This window comes from Thalassophryne amazonica, chromosome 7 (assembly GCF_902500255.1).
Source record: "Thalassophryne amazonica chromosome 7, fThaAma1.1, whole genome shotgun sequence".
Taxonomy (NCBI): domain Eukaryota; kingdom Metazoa; phylum Chordata; class Actinopteri; order Batrachoidiformes; family Batrachoididae; genus Thalassophryne; species Thalassophryne amazonica.
The window spans coordinates 12869197-12889379 of NC_047109.1; the positions used below are offsets into that span (position 1 = coordinate 12869197).

Consider the following 20183-nt stretch of genomic DNA (forward strand, 5'->3'; position numbering starts at 1 on the left):
CAATACACGAGCAACAGCTCTGGTTGACATTCCTGCTGTCAGCATGCCAATTGCACGCTCCCTCAAATCTTGCGACATCTGTGGCATTGTGCTGTGTGATAAAACTGCACCTTTCAGAGTGGCCTTTTATTGTGGGCAGTCTAAGGCACACCTGTGCACTAATCATGGTGTCTAATCAGCATCTTGATATGGCACACCTGTGAGGTGGGATGGATTATCTCAGCAAAGGAGAAGTGCTCACTATCACAGATTTAGACTGGTTTGTGAACAATATTTGAGGGAAATGGTGATATTGTGTATGTGGAAAAAGTTTTAGATCTTTGAGTTCATTTCATACAAAATAGGAGCAAAACCAAAAGTGTTGCGTTTATATTTTTTTTTGAGTGTATGTATTATATATATACGAGGTCTATTAGAAAAGTATCCGACCTTATTATTTTTTTCAAAAACCATATGGATTTGAATCACGTGTGATTACATCAGACATGCTTGAACCCTCGTGGGCATGCGAGAGTTTTTTCACGCCTGTCGGTTACGTCATTCGCCTGTGGGCAGTCTTTGAGTGAGGAGTCGTCCACCCGCTCGTCGATTTTTTTCATTGTTTAGGAATGGCTCAGAGACTGTTGCTTTGTTTGATAAAATTTTTTTCAAAACTAAGGCACAACTGAGTGGACAGCATTCAATAAATTCAGCTGGTTTTCTGTAAAAATTTTAACGGCTGATGAGAGATTTTGGTCTGGTAGTGTCGCTTTAAGGACGGTCCACGGCGCCTGACGGCGATCTGCGCTTCGAGGCGGCAGCGTCTCGCCGTTTCAAGTTGAAAACTTCCACATTTCAGGCTCTGTTGACGCAGTAAGTCGTCAGAGAACAGAGAACTTTCAGAAGAAGTCGGCATGAGGAGTTTATTCGGACATTCCATTGTTAACGGTCATTTTGTAATGAAAGAACGTGCGGGCAGAGTCGCATGTCGGGCTGGACCCGACCGCGGGGGGTCGCGGCAGGAAAAACACCTCCGTTGGAAATCTTAACGGGCAAGTTGGAACATGCCCAAGCTGTTAAACAATTTCTCAGTTACTCACTTGTTGAAAGCCATTAAAAGCCGCCTGAATTCTACAAATGGTTTTCAACACGGAGGTGTTTTTCCTGTCGCGGCGCACACAGATTTGCCGAGTCGTCACGGAAACGACTCGGCGAATTTGCGCGTACGTCTTTCATTAAAAAAATGTCCTTAAACAGTGGAATGTCCGCATAAATTCCTCATGCCGGCCTCTTCTGAATCTTCTCTGTTCTCTCACGATGTCCTGGGTGAATTAAGCCTTAAATTAGGATGTTTTCAGCTCGAAACAGGCCAACGACAGCGCCTGGAAGCGCTGCAGGACGTCCCGCTCCGTGGGAAGTCCTTACACCGACAGAAACACCCCATAATCTCTCATCAGCCGTTAAACTTTTCACAGAAAACCAGCTTAATTTCTCGAATAGTGTCCACTCGGATATTCCTCACAGGTCCAGAAAAAATTTTGATAAAGCAACGCGCGCCGTCTCGAGCAGCGTGTGAAACAAAGGAATTCAGCCGAGAGGGCGGGACCACATCTCACTCAAGGCCTGCCCACAGGGAAATGACGTCACCGACACGCGTGAAAAAACTCACGCATGCGCACGAGGGTTCAAGCATGATTGGTGTAATCGCATGTCATTCAAATCCATATAGTTAAAAAAAAAAAAAATAAAAGGGTCGGTTTATTATCTAAGAGACCTCGTATAATAAATACAATTATTTTGAAAATTATTTAATTTTTGTTTGTCATGTTTGCATTTTAGACTGAGTTAATCATAAAAATACAGAGTAATTGTTCATGAAAATTATTCTTTGCAGTAAAAATTTCCCAAGTTTTGGGTTATTTTTGTAGACAAAATTAATTATTTTTGAAAAGCTGATGTCATCCACACTACAGTGACTCAGTTATGTTCTGCAGCAATACACACGTGTGTACGGTGTGCACAGCATTACAGCAAAGATGAATGAGTTTCCTGTGACCAGTTTGCACGCTGAACGGTGATCTATTCATCTGCTCTGCTATCATGTTCCGCCGCACTAAATAACCAACATGAAGGCTCCGTTCTACATTTAGACATCTGGAGACAGTGATCTCTGTTCCTCTGATTACATCAAGCTTCAGATGGAAGACGGACAAAGTCAGATATGAAATACTGACCAGAGGAAGAAACTGTTTTTATCTACTGGCACAAACGACGGCATCATCAGATGATAATCCGTTCACAACTACCATGACTGATGAGACAACTGCTTTAAACACAAGTAGGCATCAGAAATGTTTGACCACAAAGAGAAGAAACCTGCACATTTTTAAAAGAGGCATACCAATAAACACCAAGAATGGATCCAAGATGACGTGCACTGGCGGGAGAAGGAAATCTGAATGACCAGTGTGCCATGAAAGTGCTGAACAGGAGTGACACCAGTGACACCAGGCAGTTGGGGCATTTTGACACTCTTTGAAGAGCACCATTTCTTACTGTTTAATACCGAACAGCAAATATAGAGGAGGTTTTTCTTAAAAAAAAAAACAAACAAAAAAAAAACCCCTGAAAGTTCAGCTACAATTTGCCAGAAGGGACATCAGAGATACAAGCCGAGATTTGATATTTTGGTGAAAGAATCCTCCTCTATACCATGAAGCTGTATAACTGAGGATACAAAAGGCAAAACATTCACTTTTCACAATTTCTCCAATCACAACCACAGAAGCCTGTAACTTCTTCTGGGTTGTCTGGGTGTCTTTCCTCACTCTTCTCCTTCTTGCACAGTCACTCAGTTTTTGAGAACTGCCTACTTCACACAGATTTACCATAGAGTGCCATACTGTTTGTGTTTCTTCATAATTGATGTAAATAAAGTCCAAGACATATCTTGAAAAGGGACAAAGCATAAATGGACAGTACTATTCTAACCTACTGAGACAGTTACGCGAGGCTATCAAAAAGAAGCGACCAGGAAAGCTGACGAAAGGGGTGCTGTTCCATCAAGACAATACCCCAGCTCACAAGTCAACAGTGGCCATGGCCACTATCCACGATAGTGGATAAGAAGTGGTAGATCACCCACCATACTCCCCTGACTTGGCACCCTTGGACTTCTATCTGTTCCCAAACCTGAAAAAAACTTGACTGGGAAGCACTATCAGAGCAATGATGAGGTGATGGCTGCCGTTGAGGACTATTTTGACGCTCAAGATGAAAACTTCTATGCCAAGGGAATCGAAGCACTCAAGCACCACTGGAAGAAGTGTGTGGAGTTACAGGGAGACTATGTAGAAAAATAACCCTGAATTTGTTCAATTCGACAACTGCATCATAGTCAGCCTTAGAACTTTTCAGCCTACCCTCGTCTAGTAATGGTAAATGCCACACTGGCAGGACCATTTATGAACATTAATACCCATATATGCAATTTATTCTCGCAAGACAGAAGGTATGTAGTGCGTGAGTGAATGTGGTGTGTGTGTGTGTGTGTGTGTGTATGTGTGTGAGACCCCCATCCGCCCTTCCCGATCAGCCTACAACATCCTCCTCAAAGCCAACCGACAACTTCTATCAGGAAGGGCCGACCACCAAAACAACACAAAGACAGACAAGAACAAGAGACGTGGTGAAGACAATAACTGACGTGAGACACAGAGGAGACGGGGCCCCAACCATACGACATACCATGACAAACAACCACACATGTACAAACAGTGACAGCAATAGTCTGTTGTCTAATTAGTGAGCATCCATACCCTAATCTAGAACACCGTAGTGTTAATCCTCTTAAGAGCACCCAAAAACCGAATCGTGGTGACGGCCTCAAACACGCAACCATCCACAAACTGAACAGAAAATTGGTTTGGTAAGCTCATTGACCCTTGACCTCCTTACACAGGTGAATCCAATCATGAGAAAGGGTATTTAAGGTGGGCATTTGCAAATGTTTCCCCTCTTTGCTTCTCTTCTAATGAGTGGCAACATGGGAGCCTCTAAACAACTCTGAAATGACCTGAAAACAAAGATTGTTCAACATCATGTTTTAGGGGAAGGATACAAAACGCTACCTCAGAGAATTCAGCTGTCAGTTTCCACTGTGAGGAACATAGTGAGGAAATGGAAGACCGCAGGCACAGTACTAGTTAAGGCCTGAAGTGGCAGGCCAAGAAAAATCTCAAGCTGCAGCAAAGGACGGTGAGAACAGTCATAGTCAACCCACAGACCTGCCCCAAAGACCTACATGATCTTGCTGCAGATAGTGTCTGTATATCGTTCAACTATACAGTGCACTTTGGACAAAGAGATGCTGTATGATGCTGTAATGCAGAGGAAGCTTTTTCTGCATACACGCCACAAACAGAGTTGCTTGAGGTATGCTAAAGCACATTTGGACAAGCCAGCTTCATTTTGGAATAAGATGCTGTGGACTGATTAAACTAAAATTGAGTTATTTGGACATAACCAGGGGCAGTATGCATGGCTGAAAAAGAACAGCATTCCAAGAAAAACGCTTGGTACCTCAAGTAAAATTTGGAGGTGGTTCCATCATGCTGTGGGGCTGTGTGGCCAGTGCAGGTACTGGGAATCTTGTTAAAGTTGAGGGTCACATTGATTCCAGACAATATCAGCAGATGTTTGAGAACAATGTTCATGAATCCGTGACAAAGTTGAAGTTGCGCCGGGGCTGGAACTTTCAACAAGGCAACGACCCTAAATACTACTCAAAATCTACTAAGGCATTCATGCAGAGGAACAAGTCCAATGTTCTGGAATGCCATCTCAGTCCCCAGACCTGAATATTATTGAATATCTGTGGTGTGATTTTAAGCGGGCTGTCCATGCTCGGAAACCAACAAACCTGACTGAATTGGAGATGTTTTGTAAAGAAGAATGGTCCAAAATACCTTCAACCAGAATCCAGACTCTCACTGGTAGTTATAGGAAGCATTTAGAGGCTGTTATTTCTGCAAAAGGAGGCTCTACTAAATATTGATGCATTTTTTCTGTTGGGGTGCCCAAATTTATGCACCCGCCTAATTTTGTTTAAAGAAATTGCACACTTTCTGTAAATCCTATAACGATTTTATGGGATTACACAGATTAAGGAGTGCTCCAGCCGGTTTAAAGACCGCCCACAGCTGCTGAGAGCGCGGCACACTCTGAGCGCCGATCGACAAGCTGAAACCCCGCTGAAACAACCAGATCATTTCCAACGTGAAGGCTTTGTTGATCTAGGATGTCGTCTGACTTCCACAAAAAAGGCAGAAGATGTGGACATCAGCACTTTTTCGGGACATTCCACTGTTACAGGATGCGCCACAGAGCCGCGAATGGCGTGGACAAAAGCACCTCCATGTTGGTCTCACAGGACGGCTTTCAGACGGCTTTCGGTGGCTTTTCAGTCATGTGACTATCCGAGAAATTGTGCATGAGCTGGACATGCCAGAACATGTCCTGTGAGGCATCATCACAGCGTTGCTTTGCGCCATGCGGCTCCACCGCGATGCGCGGAATTCCTCCGCACGTCTGTCTCAATGTGCCGAAAAAGTGCAGATGTTCACGTCTTCCGCAATTCCTGTGGAAGTCAGACAACGTCCCAGATCAACACAGCGTCCAGTGTGGAAATGAACGGCACATTTCATTATTACAGGAGTTTTTGTCATGGAAAGAGGAGCGGAGGAATTCCGCGTGTCACGGTGGAGCCGCATGGCGCAAAGCAACGCTGTGATGAAGCCTCACAGGACATGTTCTGGCATGTCCAGCTCATGCACAATTTCTCGGATAGTCACACGACTGAAAAGCCACCGAAAGCCGTCTAAAAGCCATCTGAAAGCCATCCTGTGAGACCAACACGGAGGTGCTTTTGTCCCACGCCATGAGCGGCTCCGTGGCACATCCCTCCGCTTCTCTTTCCATGAAAAAAACTCCTGTAACAGTGGAATGTGCCGAAAAAGTCTTGATTATCCACGTCTTCTGCCATTTTTATCTAATCTTTTATCTAATAGATTACAATTTGTTCATGTCAATGGGGAATCTTCTTCACAGACTAAGGTTAATTATGGAGTTCCACAAGGTTCTGTGCTAGGACCAATTTTATTCACTTTATACATGTTTCCCTTAGGCAGTATTATTAGATGGCATTGCTTAAATTTTCATTGTTACGCAGATGATACCCAGTTTTATCTATCCATGAAGCCAGAGGACACACACCAATTAGCTAAACTGCAGGATTGTCTTACAGACAAAGACATGGATGACCTCTAATTTCCTGCTTTTAAACTCAGATAAAACTGAAGTTATTGTACTTGGCCCCACAAATCTTAGAAACATGGTGTCTAACCAGATCCTTACTCTGGTTCGCATTACCCTGACCTCTAGTAAAACTGCATGCGCACGAAGGTTCAAGCTTGGCTGATGCAATCACACGTGATTCAAATCCATACGGTTTTTGTAAAAAATAAAAAGGTCGGATACTTTTCTAACAGGCCTTGTATGATATATTTAACTGAAACTGCTGATCCAGACAACCAATGATTTATAAAGGAAAATCATGGAAATCACCAGAGGTGCCCAAACTATTATTCGCAACCTCACACATCTGTCCAGAACGTGGTGTAGAGTCCAGAAAGGTTTTCTTAAAAAGAAGACCTGAAAGTTCAGCTGCAATACACTTACATACAACTGTAAGTGTAAATTTCTTCACTAAGTAATATACATATTACTTAGTGAAGAAATTTACACATTATCACTTACATGTACGAGGTCTATCAGAAAAGTATCCTACCTTTTTATTTAAAAAAAAAACTATATGGATTTGAATGACGTGCGATTACACCAATCATGCTTGAACCCTCGTGCGCATGCGTGAGTTTTTTCACGCGTGTTGGTGACATCATTTCCCTGTGGGCAGGCCTTGAGTGAGATGTGGTCCAGCCCTCTCGGCTGAATTCCTTTGTTTCACACGCTGCTCGAGACGGCGCACGTTGCTTTATCAAAAATTTTTCTGGACCTGTGAGGAATATCTGAGTGGACACTATTCGAGAAATTAAGATGGTTTTCAGTGAAAAATTTAACGGCTGATGAGAGATTATGGGGTGTTTCTGTCGGTGTAAGGACTTCCCAAGGAGCGGGACGTCGCGCAGCGCTTCCAGGCGCCGTCGCCGGCCTGTTTCGACCTGAAAACATCCTAATTTAAAGCTTAATTCACCCAGGACATCGTGAGAGAACAGAGAAGATTGAGGACATGAGGACTTTATGCGGCCATTCCACTGTTTAAGGACATTTTGTAATGAAAGACGTGCGCGCAAATTCGCCGAGTCAGGAAAAACACCTCCGTGTTGAAAACCATTTGTAAAATTCAGGCGGCTTTTGATGGCTTTCAATAAGTGAGTAACTGAGAAATTGTTTACAGCTTGGCGACACTACCAGACCAAAATCTCTCATCAGCCGTTAAAATTTTTACCGAAAACCAGCTGAATTTATCGAATGGTGTCCACTCAGTTGTGCCTTACAATTTTGAAAAAATTTTGATCAAACAAAGCAGTCTCTGAGCCATTCCTAAACAATGGAGAAAAAAAAAAAAAAAAAAAAATCGATGAGAGGGTGGGCCACTCCTCACTCAAAGACTGCCCACAGGCGAATGACGTAACCGACAGATGTGAAAAAACTCTTGCATGCCCACGAGGGTTCAAGCATGTCTGATGTAATCACGTGATTCAAATCCATATGGTTTTTGAAAAAAATAATAAGGTCGGATACTTTTCTAATAGACCACTTATGTTTACAAGCTGAAACACTTGAATACTTTGTTCTGTGTTTACAAAGTTCAGTGCAATGTTCAGTCTACTGTGGTGGCACAAATCAGTTTTTTTTTAAATAATGGTGGTGGTATTTATTTTAAATTTTATATTTATTTTTTGTCATGTTTTGTCACTGATAATGCAAAATTAATTATTTGCAGCTGTTTTCAAAACATTAATAAATTATTATTGAAATAATAGCTCAATATTAATTTAATAACTGAGTATTGAGAAGTTATTTTGGAAATAAAGAGAACTGCAGTGACAAATTCTGAATTAATGTTCATTTCGGGAGTGGGGGGGGGGGGCACCAGAAAGCATTTGTGCTTAGGGCACCCAAATGGTTAGCACTGGCCCTGGGAGTCCAGTTATTCAATAAACGTGGGAGAATAGAGGCTCTTAGAGGCAGAATATTTGGCTAAAGAGGCTCATCTCTTGTTTGAGTTACTATGAGGACAAACAAGGATGTTAGAGGCATGTGTGTAGTGAGGACAAGGCTGTTAAAAGCCCATTATCCAAGCACCTGGTGGATAAGGACAGGACAGGCTATTTTGGACAGGCTATTTTGGCTCCGCCCTCTCCCACATTTCGTCGTGACAATCCCACCTGCTTTGTGTGCTGGACACTGTATATAAAATAATTATTTTGCAGCAGATTAACCATTTTCTGTCAAAGTTTGGATGTTGAAAACACTTCTAATTGCTTCTGGAGTCACAGAGGACTGTTTCCTCTGTACCCTATTTTTTTTTCCTCTCTCTCATGTGCTCCATGAGGTGAAGAAGGTATTTGGAACAGCCTAAAAGGTAATTATTTGTAATGTTTATATTGTAATAGCTTGGTAAAACAGTTGCATGTTCATTCCTTCTTTATAAGCAGCTGTAAAAGTATGTTTATGATAGATTTAATATCTTGTTATAATGGATCAGATGAGCTCCGCTGTGTGCGCACTGGTGCAATGACTTGTACTCAAGACAAGCATTTACGCAGAACCCCAGCACGCAAAAGAGGGATTCTGCAGACAATAATGGATGAACACAAAGTTAAAAGTTGGATCACAATGTCAAAATGACTAAGCTGTGGAAGAAATAAAGCTAGCGAGAAGAAGCACAGAGGCGACTGTCCAGGAACCAGTGTTTCGGTGCTAGCTGGTTTGGTTATGGATGGATTTTGTGTTTGTGGATCTTTTTTTTGGGGGGGTGTGGGGGCGGGGGGGGGTGTGGTGATCCAAACAGGTGCAGGTGTATATAATTAAAGTGGCCACCTCATTGTGGTATCTTTTTTGAGGGGGTCACAGAGAGCTGGGTGCACATTCAGAACTGCTGCATTTAATGACTGTAATACAGGTAAACAGCAGCCTGGTGCACAGATGCGCACGCCGGCCAGACTGTACAGGAGCGTCTTTTTTGGACTGTTTTTAAAAAAATGTGACAACATCTTGAATGGATGCTGTGAATTGAAAGCCCACACTTTAAAGGGACCAACTGTGGGAGGGCTGGAGGTGTGGCCCAAACCCATGCCTAAACGTGCACCAGCGTTGCGTTACATGGTGCTACATGGATCATATGTGGCCGGGCGTGGATCATATGCAGTGACACGAGCAATTCGAGGCTGGACGGGGCTCAAATGACAGGCCAGTTGTGGCTCATTAGAGGCTGATACCTGGCACATACGAGAAACTTAGAGGCACACAGAGGCTTCTTCATAGCAAATATGTGACAGATTTATACGTGGATCATTATTAAAATCACTGAAATTTTTGGCAAATCCATACGTGGCTCATTATTCATGGCTTTATTATTCGGCGGGGCCGAGGCTTTAGACTTCCCATTCTGTTGATTTCCTGTCTGTACTTCCTGTATTTCACACAAAAAATGGCTGTAATTCTTCTTTAATACATTAAAAGCCTCATTAGATAATAGTGACTCATTCAATCTTGATCTACTTCTTTGCTCAGGGTCACTGTTTACATCAATTTGATATCAAAAATATATAAATTCTCGAGTATGATTTGGGACATTGAGAGGAACATGTATATTCTTTTTCCTGTGAGTTTGCCAGCCTGGAATGCTGGCCCTACATCCCAGGGCGCTGAATGACCCCCTGCCTGTGGGGAAAATGCTTGTGTGCTCATCTCAATAACTGCACTTTGTTTTGATGTTGCTTTAGTTTCCTGTTTTCTGTTACTTCAGCTTTAAAACCTTGTAACTGTTAGCATGGCCTAAGCAGAGGGTCATCCCTTTGAGTCTGGTCTGCTTGAGGCTTCTTCCTCAATATCAGAGGGAGTTTTTCCTTACCACTGTCACCTGTGTGCTGCTCCAGGGGTTGGTAAGGTTAGACCTTACTTGTGTGAAGCACCTTGAGGCAGCTTTGTTGTGATTTGGCGCTATATAACTGAAATAAAATGAGGGCAACCACTAAGCGGTGGCTTAGTGGTTAGTTGCCTAACAGCAAAAAAGGTTATGGGTTTGATTCCCACCTGTGGCCTTTCTGTGTGGAGTCTGCATGTTCTCCCTGTGTCTGTGTGGGTTCCCTCCAAGTGCTCCAGCTTCCTCCCACATCCAAAGACACACAGGTTAGGTGGATTGGAAACTTTAAAATGACTGTAGGTGAGCATATGCGTGTGAATGTGTTTGTTCGTCTGTATGTGGCCCTGTGACAGACTGGTGTCCTCTCCAGGGTGAACCCCACCTCATGCCCTATGACTGCTGGGATAGGCTCCAGCCCCCAGTGACCCTTAATTGGAGCTGATGACAGTTGAAGTGGTTGAAGATCAGTGAGTGTGAAATAAATTTAATTACTTCATGAGAGAAGTTTGCATCCCCTATCATTGCCACATAAATACTGCACAACATAATATTTTTGCCATTTATATTAACCTGTAAACAGATCACTCTTCCTTCATCATCCATTACCATTACCATAATTTTATGTATAAGCATAACCACCACATTGCGTTTACTGGAAAATGAACTATGAAAAACATGCCCTACTCATCCAAATTTTAGTTTCATAGCCTCCTCAGACTTAAAATGTGACTCTTGAATGAACACAATATCAGCCTTATTGTGTTTGAGATAAGTCATTACTTTCTCTCTGTTTGCAGGACTTCCACAAGCTTTTACATTCCATTTGATAATTCTAACATAATTTGTAGCTATTTAAAGTTTCATGAGAAAGAAAGGAAAAACACAATGGGAAAAAGCATGTTATCGCTTTCTTCAATAGAACAGTATTCACTGTAGGGATGCACTGATCCACATTTTTTCACTTCTGATCACAATACCTGAATTTGGATATCTGCTGACACCAATACTTTTCCGATTCAATACCAGAGCTCTGTTTGCTTTATTATTATTATTATTATGATTGTTTTATTTTATGAGGATATTTTGTATTCCCAGTTATACAGCTTCATGATGAAGTGCTTAGAGGAGTATTTTCTTAAAAAGAAGACCTGAAAGTTTAGTTACAATTTGCCAGAAGGTACATTTAATATGTAAGCCTAGATTTGATATTTTGGTGAAAGAATTAAGTACTTATATTTATACACTTTTATAGACTTAAAAGAGAAAAGACAGCACTCTCTCTCTGTCTACCTCTCCTTTTCAATTTCAATGGAGCTTTATTGATGTGGAAAACATATGTTTACATTGTCAAAACAAGTGTTACAGTGAAAATAAAAAATTAAGTCCTCTCTCCCTCTGTCTCTCTCTCTCTCAATTCAATTTCAATTAAAACATTTGTTTACATTGTCAAAGCAAGTGTTGGAGCAAAAACAAAAAAGAAAAAGTCCTCTCGCTCTCTCCCTCGCTCCCCCCCCACTCTGTCTCTCTCTCCTTCACTCTGTCTCCCCTTCGCTCGCCATTTTCCTGCTGAGCCTTTCAACTGTAAAATAAACTGTAAATTTTAAAATCTATCATCAGCAGTGCTCACGTGAGTAACTCTGGACTAGGATTTTAATGGAGATTTTTCCTGTTCAGCGGATAGAGAGAATGTGAATGTCTGTTCAACTGTCCTCTTCAGCTGTGCTCTGTGCTGCTGTTTCACAGCTTTGGGACGTTGAAGCGGCTGATTTTTTTGGAAAAGCCATGCTCAATGGCACAGACCATTTGTACCTGAGAGCCATGCAGAAATTTGCCGTTACCCGTGGCTTAAAACTCTCAGCTGCAGTGTGTGGAAGAAACAGCTCGGCTTCAGATCAGAACCCTTCCCCCTCCTCTCCTCCCACACAGCAGTAAAGAGAGCTGAGAGCAAACAGCGCTAGAGAGGTTTCACAGATGTGGTTTCTCTCCAGTATTGGAAAATCACGCAGGTTGGATCGGGATATTCCGATCTGCAAATTACGTCAGTAATGCCAGATCCAATCCAAGATTGGACCAGCCCCAACCCTAATTCAGTGTGGCATATGATTTCATCAATATATTAAAAGCCAAGTGGCCTCTGTGTATGTGTATGCGTGCGTTTGGCTTCAATCATAGAGAAATTGGGGAGAGCTGACATTTGCTGTTTGGTATGCTTATGTATTTTGGGTCAAGGATGAATACTGCAAAAATGGAAAGTTGATAGGACTAATATTTTTGGAGAAATTAGAGATATTAGGTAACAGCAGTGAACAATGGACATTGATAATTACATTCTGGACTCACATGCCATTCCAGCAGGGGGTGGTAAATCATCTATATATTAAAAGCCAAGTGGCCTCTCTGTGCGTGTATGCTTGTGCGTGTATCTTCAAACATGGAGAAGTTGGGGAGAGCTGCCATTTGCTGTTTGGTATGCTTAAGTATTTTGCTGCAGTTCTGGTGGATAAATCGTTCAGCCTCCTCCGCGCTTGTAAAGCGTTGGCTCTTGGCCTTCCACGTAAATGTCAATGTAGTGGGGAAGGCCAGGTTATCTCTCACACTGCTTTGCTGTAGTCACTTCTTCTAGTTCCTTGGCCATATTGGGGAATATCAACAGCCTTTGTCCATCCCATTTCACTCCTTGCTTCTCTGCTGTGGCTCTCAATAATTTCTCGTGGGCGGACTGCCCTAGGAAGGAATCAATATGGGTCTGGGCGGCTGGTCCTCCTTCGTCATCGGGGCGAGCGTTCGATGTATTTGTTCAATTCCAAACTCTGCCTCATGGCTTATCCCCAGCCCCTCGCTCAGACCTTTTGACACATTCCTCCAAGGTGCCATTAGTTCCGCATGTCTCACAGCAAATCTTACGTCAAACATCGCCGATTGCTCTTGTTCTTTAGTAATCTGACAGTTATTTTTATAACTCTTCACTTAATTATTAAAGTATAACAGGATATATATATATATATTCCAAAGCAACTTCTAAAAGCAGGAGTTGAATTGAGGAAGTTAAAAAAAACATACAATATCCAATGACATTTTGGGCTCAATGAACCTATGATTTTATTTTTTAATTCTTTACTGATATGTTTTTAAAATAATTTTCTTGTTTTTTTTAAATATATAACAATCTTACGGTGTTTTTTTCAGCTGTGATTCTCAAGCATTTGCAAGCAGTCCCATAACATGTCCACTTTTTCCCCATGACATCGGTGTTTGTCAAAAGGCCCTTGGGTCATGTCCTCTAGCTGGGAGATTTGATTCTCCGCCTGCTCCACTCATGCCTGTAGCCCGCTGACAGAGTTTTTAAGCTCGGTGGTGGTTTCTTTGATAGTCACTGCCTCAGCAGCTACTTCTGTCTTTTTTGACGGGATAAAGTCCATCAGTATTTAGCTCAAGGTAGGTAGGTAGTAAATAGAGGTTAAACGACTGTTGCCGTGTACACACGTGATACCCCTTGTTTGTTTGTTTTTTAATAAATTTGCAAAAATTTCAAGAAGCATTTTCAAGTTGTCGTTATGAGGTGTTCTAAGTAGAATTTTGAGGAGAAAAATTAATCTACTCTATTTTGGAATAAGGCTGCAACATATTGAAACGTGGAAAAAGTGAAGTGCTGTGAATACTTTCTGGATGTACCGTAGCTGGAGCTGACACTTCTTCCTTTTCTCTCTCAACACACGGTGCATGTGGTTTTGAAATTAAATGTTATTTTGAAATGAGCTTGTTTGTCAGCTTCTTTCATTTCCAAAGGCTATGTTTGATGGCCACCAAGGCCACCGCTGCCTCCATCTACAGGAAAAAGACAAACTCAGACACAGTTTCTCTGATTAATGCGTAATTATTATTTTTTTTATACTTTTTCACTTCAGTTGACGAGGCCTGCCAATGAGCAGAAGAGAATGAGTCATTCCTTCGCTTCTTTTGTCCTTGGAAACAGCAGCACCTTTAATGGAAAGTGGGCAGAGTGTTTATGTTGACAGGATGTGACAACGGGCTAAAGTCTGAATCATTGGAAGATCTGATCCGTAGGCACACAGAGAAAAAAAACAAAACAAATGGACTACAGCATACTTTCACAGTACAAGGCTGGCAAGAGAATTAAAGCTTCCACTTTTGGGTATAACACACAGTTACTAAAACATGGTGGGTTTTACAAATAAATCTGTATTTGTAAATGTCATTTTTTTCATTTGTAAAAAAAAAAAAAAAATTGAAAACTGAAAATTCTGTTACATCCATCACTTTTTGCGAATGTGTGGCTGCTCACACTGCCATGAACACTGCCATCTACTGGTAAATGTGTGTTATGCCGACCAGCCAACCACTGATATCAGGAAACTGATGTACCCATAATGCAATGCGGCATGTGTGTCTAAACGCTAAAACCTTCAAAATTTGTGCATTACTTTAAAACTAAACCATATAGCTGATATTTTCACTTTGTAAAACGACAGACGTGATGTTAATTTCAATAACTTGTCCGCAATTAGTTTGTTTAAAATTATAAGCATAAGTCAAAACTGTCTGCCTGTGCAAGACTCCAGTGAAATGACCAGCAGGTCTGTATGGTGTGAAGAGAAATTATGTTTTTATTTTTTTCTTCTTTCTCTCTTCCTTTCTCTGTGTAGTCAGCACTCCTCTCTACCATTCATGGTAGTCTGTCTGCTACAAAACATGTAACAGACAGGAACTAAAATCTTTAATTTCAGACTTTACAAATGTTTTTTTTTAACTGTTAAGCTTTATTCACTATGCCCGCAAACATATGTTAGCGGTCTAAAAGTTATCGGAACAAAATTTATCGGAAGCTAACTGGTCTGCTGATGGTTTTCAAAATTATCTGGAAAGTTAATCTGCTAATGAAAATGTTAACTTTGATAATTAGCGGTTAGCGGATTAGCGGAACTGTGCCCACCACTGGATACAAGTCATATGTTTTTTCATTGCCCCAAACTTCAGCCATTTTGTATTCTGATGTTATCTCTCATGTTCTGGGCATCAGGCTGGTGCCTTGTTCACTGATCGCTATTTTTGGAGTACCTGGAGTCCCCACTGTGTCCCTTACTAACTCGCAGGCACATATAATTGCCTTTACTTCTTTATAGCTGAAAAATCTCATGTTTCTATAAAAAAAATAAATAAAAAAAAAAGAAGTTTTGACTCAGAGCGAGGGCTGATGGATTTCTAAAACTGTGGCAACCTTGTACGAAACATCTTGGATCACTGAAAAACCTTTGGACCTGATTAGGCTGATTGTTGTGTGTGTGTGCATATGATTGTTGTGTGTGTGCTTCTGCCAGCCTTATGTTTTTTTGGTTTTGTTTGTTTTAAAACATGATAAAAAAAAAGAAAATTTGTAACACACGGGAAAATGATATAAAAAAAAAACAAAATTATTTTAAAAACATATAGGTAAAGAATAAAAAAATCATAGGTTCATTGAGCCCAAAATGTCACTGGGTATTGTATGTTTTTTTTCACTTCCCCAATTTAACTCCTGCTTTTAGAAGATGCTTTGGAATATTATATATCTCCTATTATATTTTAATAATTAAGTGAAGAGTTATAAAAAATAACTGTCAGATTACTAAAGAACAAGAGCAATCGGAGATGTCTGACGTCCACCAATCTGGATCAGTTTCACCTCCAAAATACAGTGAAGTCTTCCATGGCCTAATATCTATCTGTGGTGAAAATGTCGTCAAAATCCATGCAGGAGTTTTGATGTAATCTTGCTAAAAAACAAAGAGACCGACAGACAAACAAACAAATAAATAAATAAATACAAATGATTTTATTACATCCTTGGTGGACGTAATAATTACTTGTAGCCGTTGGACGTTTTGCTCTGGATTCCTGTCACGTTACTGCTGAGTGTTTATTGGGTCTATAAGAAGGTTGTAATGCGTTTTCATCCAGTGATAAATGAGCTCACACATAAACGCCAACACGAGCCGGCACCCTGATTGTTGTACTAACAGTAGACTACTGTATCCATAACACACTCTTTATGAGACAAGGAACAGCTCTGTTGGTATTTTAAGAAGATGTACAGCACTGCTGAAGGAGGTCTTACAGACACAGACAAGCACAGTGCCTCCTAATCTCGGGGATGGGGGCCCTTTGGGGGCCAGTGAGCCATTGAATGGGTGACTGAAAGAAAAATATGAATTCTAACAAATTTTTAATTAATGATTTACAGTGCATCCAGAAAGTACTCACAGCGCTTCACATCTTCCACATTTTATGTTACAGCCTTATTCCAACAGATTAAATTCATTTTTTTCCTCAAAATTCTACACATAGTACCCCACAATGACAATGTGAAGAAAGTTTTTTTTTTTTTTGAAGATTTTTGCAAATTTATAAAAAAAAAAAATAAAAAAAAAAATAATAATAATAATAAACGAAGAAATCACAGGTACATAAGTATTCACAGCCTTTGCCATGAAGCTCAAAATTGAGCTCAGGTGCCTCCTGTTTCCACTGATCATCCTTGAGATGTTTCTATAGCTTAAGTGGAGTCCACCTGGGGTAAATTCAGTTGATTGGACATGATTTGGAAAGACACACACCTGACTACATATAAGGTCCCACAGTTGACAGTGAACATCAGAGCACAAACCAAGCATGAAGTCAAAGGAATTGTCTGTAGACCTCTGACACAGGATTGTCTAGAGGAGGCACAAATCTGGGTACAGAAACATTTCTACTGCTTTGAATGAGCACAGTGGCCTCCGTCATCCTTAAAGAAGTTCCTAGAACTGGTCACCCGTCTCAATTGAGTGATTGGGGGAGAAGGGCCTTAGTCAGGAAGGTGACCAAGAACCCGATGATCACTCTGTCAGAGCTCCAGCATTCCTCTGTGGAAAGAGAAGAACAACTATCTCTGCAGCAATCCACCAATCAGGCCTGTATGGTAGAGTGGCCAGACGGAAGCCACTTCTTGGTAAAAGGCACATGGCAGCCCGCCTGGAGTTTGTGAAATGGCACCTGAAGGACTCTCAGACTATGAGATACAAAATTATCTGGTCTGATGACACAAAGATTGAACTCTTTGGTGTGAATGCCAGGCGTCATGTTTGGAGGAAACCAGGCACCATCCCTACAGTGTAGCATGGTGGTTGCAGCATGACGCTGTGGGGATGCTGTCATGTTAATTTGTTTATTGTAGTGTTTGTCTCGTAATGTGTTATGTTGTATTGTATTGTATTAATTACATTGTATTCCTTTGTATGGGTCATGTATGTTTTGTGTTAGTGGTATTTTTACCCCATGGGACTGTGGATGGAAAATAGTCTTGAGCTAAATCTGGCATATTTACAATACTTGCTTTCTGTTGATTAATATGCATCGTTCCATTCAAATAGGTGCACCAAGTTTGTAGCATCCTATTCTAGAAGACTTGAGGCTGCAACTGTAGCCAAAGGTGTAGCAACAAAGTATTGTACAAAGGCTGTGAATACTTATGTATACGTGATTTCTTAGTTTTTGTTTTTAATAAATAAAAAAAAAAAAAAAATCATGTCATTCTGGGGTGCTGTGAGTAGAATTTTGAGGGAAAAATGAATTTACTCCATTTCAGAATAAGGCTGTAACATAAATGTGGAAAACGTGAAGCGGTGTGAATACTTTCTGGACGCACTGCATACTGAAAAGGTTATGTATATTCAAAAAAGGACTGCCTTCCTTTGATAAAACCAGTCTGTTCATTTGATATAATAGAAGGAAGGATTCAGTCCATATGGGATGCTAACAGTTTTGCCAAAATATTTATATCCACATTAAGGAGTCTAATAGGTTTATAAGAAGCACAGGAAGTCAGATCTCTTCCTTCCTTGAGCAGTAATGAAATGGAGGCCTGTCTCAATGTTGTGAGGAGAGAACCCTGTTCCAGTGATTCCTCGAAAACTGACAAAAGTAATGGGGCTAATTTCATATTAAACTTGTTATAAAATGAGAAGGGAATCCATCAGGGCTTTGTATTTGTCTGACTGTAATGATTTAATAGAGGATAAAATATCTTCAAGATAAAGGGGAACATCAACGTCTACTGCTTTTAAAGTATCAACTGCAGGGATTTCTAGGTTATCAAGGAATTGCTGCATATTTTTGATTTGGGAAGAAACTCTGATGTGTAAAGAGTGGCATAAAATAATTTAAAAACAGAATACATTTCAGTTGGGTCAGATGTCAAAATACCTGATGTATTTTTTATTTGTACAATTTGGTGGGTGCCAGCGTAATGCCCGAGTTGGTGGGCCAGTAAGTGAGTAGCTTTATCACCATATTCATAACAGTTACCACCAGACTATAATAACAACTGCTCAGCTTCTTTCGTGGAGATCAATTATGGACTGACAAAGTTTGATCTGGATCTGATCCATATTAGAGATTTTGTGGCCATTTACATTTAATATTGAAAACCCCATTTAATGTATATTTTACATTATATCTTTATCAAACATGCCCCAAATCATTCTCATATTTGAACGTGAGGTGTAGACTGACACTCACTATCACCTAACAATTTGATCTGGATCTGATCCGGATTGTCGATTTTGTGGACATTTGAATTTAACATTCAGAAGCCCATTTGGTGTACATTTTGCATTATAACTCAATCAAAAGTGCCTCATTCACTCACACGAGGTGTAAATTGACACTGTCAATGGACAGACTAAGTTTGATCCACATGCGATCCGTATTGCGGATTTAGCAGGTATTTGATTTTAATATTGAAAATCCTTTTTGATCTATATTTTGTGTTATATGTTAGCTTATGAAAAGCCACTTTTAACAGGACTTTGACCATGAAACTTTTTTCCAAGGTAAAAATTTGTGGAATTGCAAACTAGTGTTGGTGGAGGTTTGCGCTTTATGAGCATGGTGCTCTAGTCTCATATGTTTTGAAAATATTTTCCTCATTTAAAATTTTTTTTCATTATTAATCCTTTTATTTCAACCAATAATTTGCATTTTTTAAACAAATTGGAGCAACTTTAACTTTGACCCCTGTACAAACTGAAACTGACCTTTATCGCCATTTTTGCTGTTTTTACCCATAACTCCTGACCATTCAGTCATTGGTAGTCCAAACTATACCTTTTTGGAATTGTTATGATCAGACAACTAATGTGGTGTAGTTTTCTATATAATTGGCTCATTTTTAAATTTGACCCCTGGCTGCCTATTGAAAATTCAAGTGGCTAGTTGTTTTTTTTTAAAGAGTAATGTCTAAGGAGTATTTGTGCCGACTTTAGTGCTTGTACCAGTTGCAGGATTGTTTCAGTTATCTGCTGCACTAAATTTTCATATTGCATCATTATGTATCTGTATGTACAACACAAAGAAAACATGCCGATTATGACGCGTCCAAAAACCTCACCTGTACAATCTCCAGCATCTCTGCTTTGCTGATGTAGCCGTTTCCATCCAGATCGTACATACTGAATGCCCACTTCAGCTTCTGCTCCAGCTTGCCACGTGACGTCACACTTAACGCGATGATAAACTCCCGGAAGTCTATTGTTCCGTCACCATTGGCGTCAAATGTACGAAAGACGTGCTCTGCAAACTTCGAAGCGTCGCCATAGGGAAAGAAGTTACCATAGATCTTCTTGAATTCCTCCATGGACAGGTTCCCGCTGGGGCAGTCCCTCAGGAACCCTTTGTACCACTCCTGGATCTCATGTTCGGTGAAGTCCGTGCTCTCCAGCAGGTCCTGCATCACCTCAGGTCTGAGCTTGCTGTTCTGCTTCCCCATGTCTGTCGGTGTGGACAATCAGCTCACAGCTAGGATAAAGACAAATATGGTTTTGTATCAGAATAAAATAAACACCAAGTCTGTCAACAACTAACTGATTTTTCAAAATCGTAGAAAGAAGAATTAAAATGGAGATGATTCATATTTTCATTGTCCCACCTGAATGTTGACAAGTTTGGAAATATATATATATACTTTATTTCATTGATAGATTTTTATATGTATTTGTACATT

At 40.7% G+C, this 20183-nt stretch overlaps 1 protein-coding gene across 1 annotated transcript in view; it reads right to left on the reverse strand.

Annotated features, from left to right (window-relative positions):
* LOC117513634 (neurocalcin-delta A) overlaps window positions 1-20183 on the reverse strand; it is a 94348-nt gene that overhangs the window by 21516 nt on the left and 52649 nt on the right. The window contains exon 2 of the mRNA XM_034173865.1: window positions 19572-19978. Coding sequence (XP_034029756.1) covers window positions 19572-19949 — 378 coding nt within the window. The 5' untranslated portion in view covers window positions 19950-19978. The remainder of the gene's footprint in view (window positions 1-19571; window positions 19979-20183) is intronic.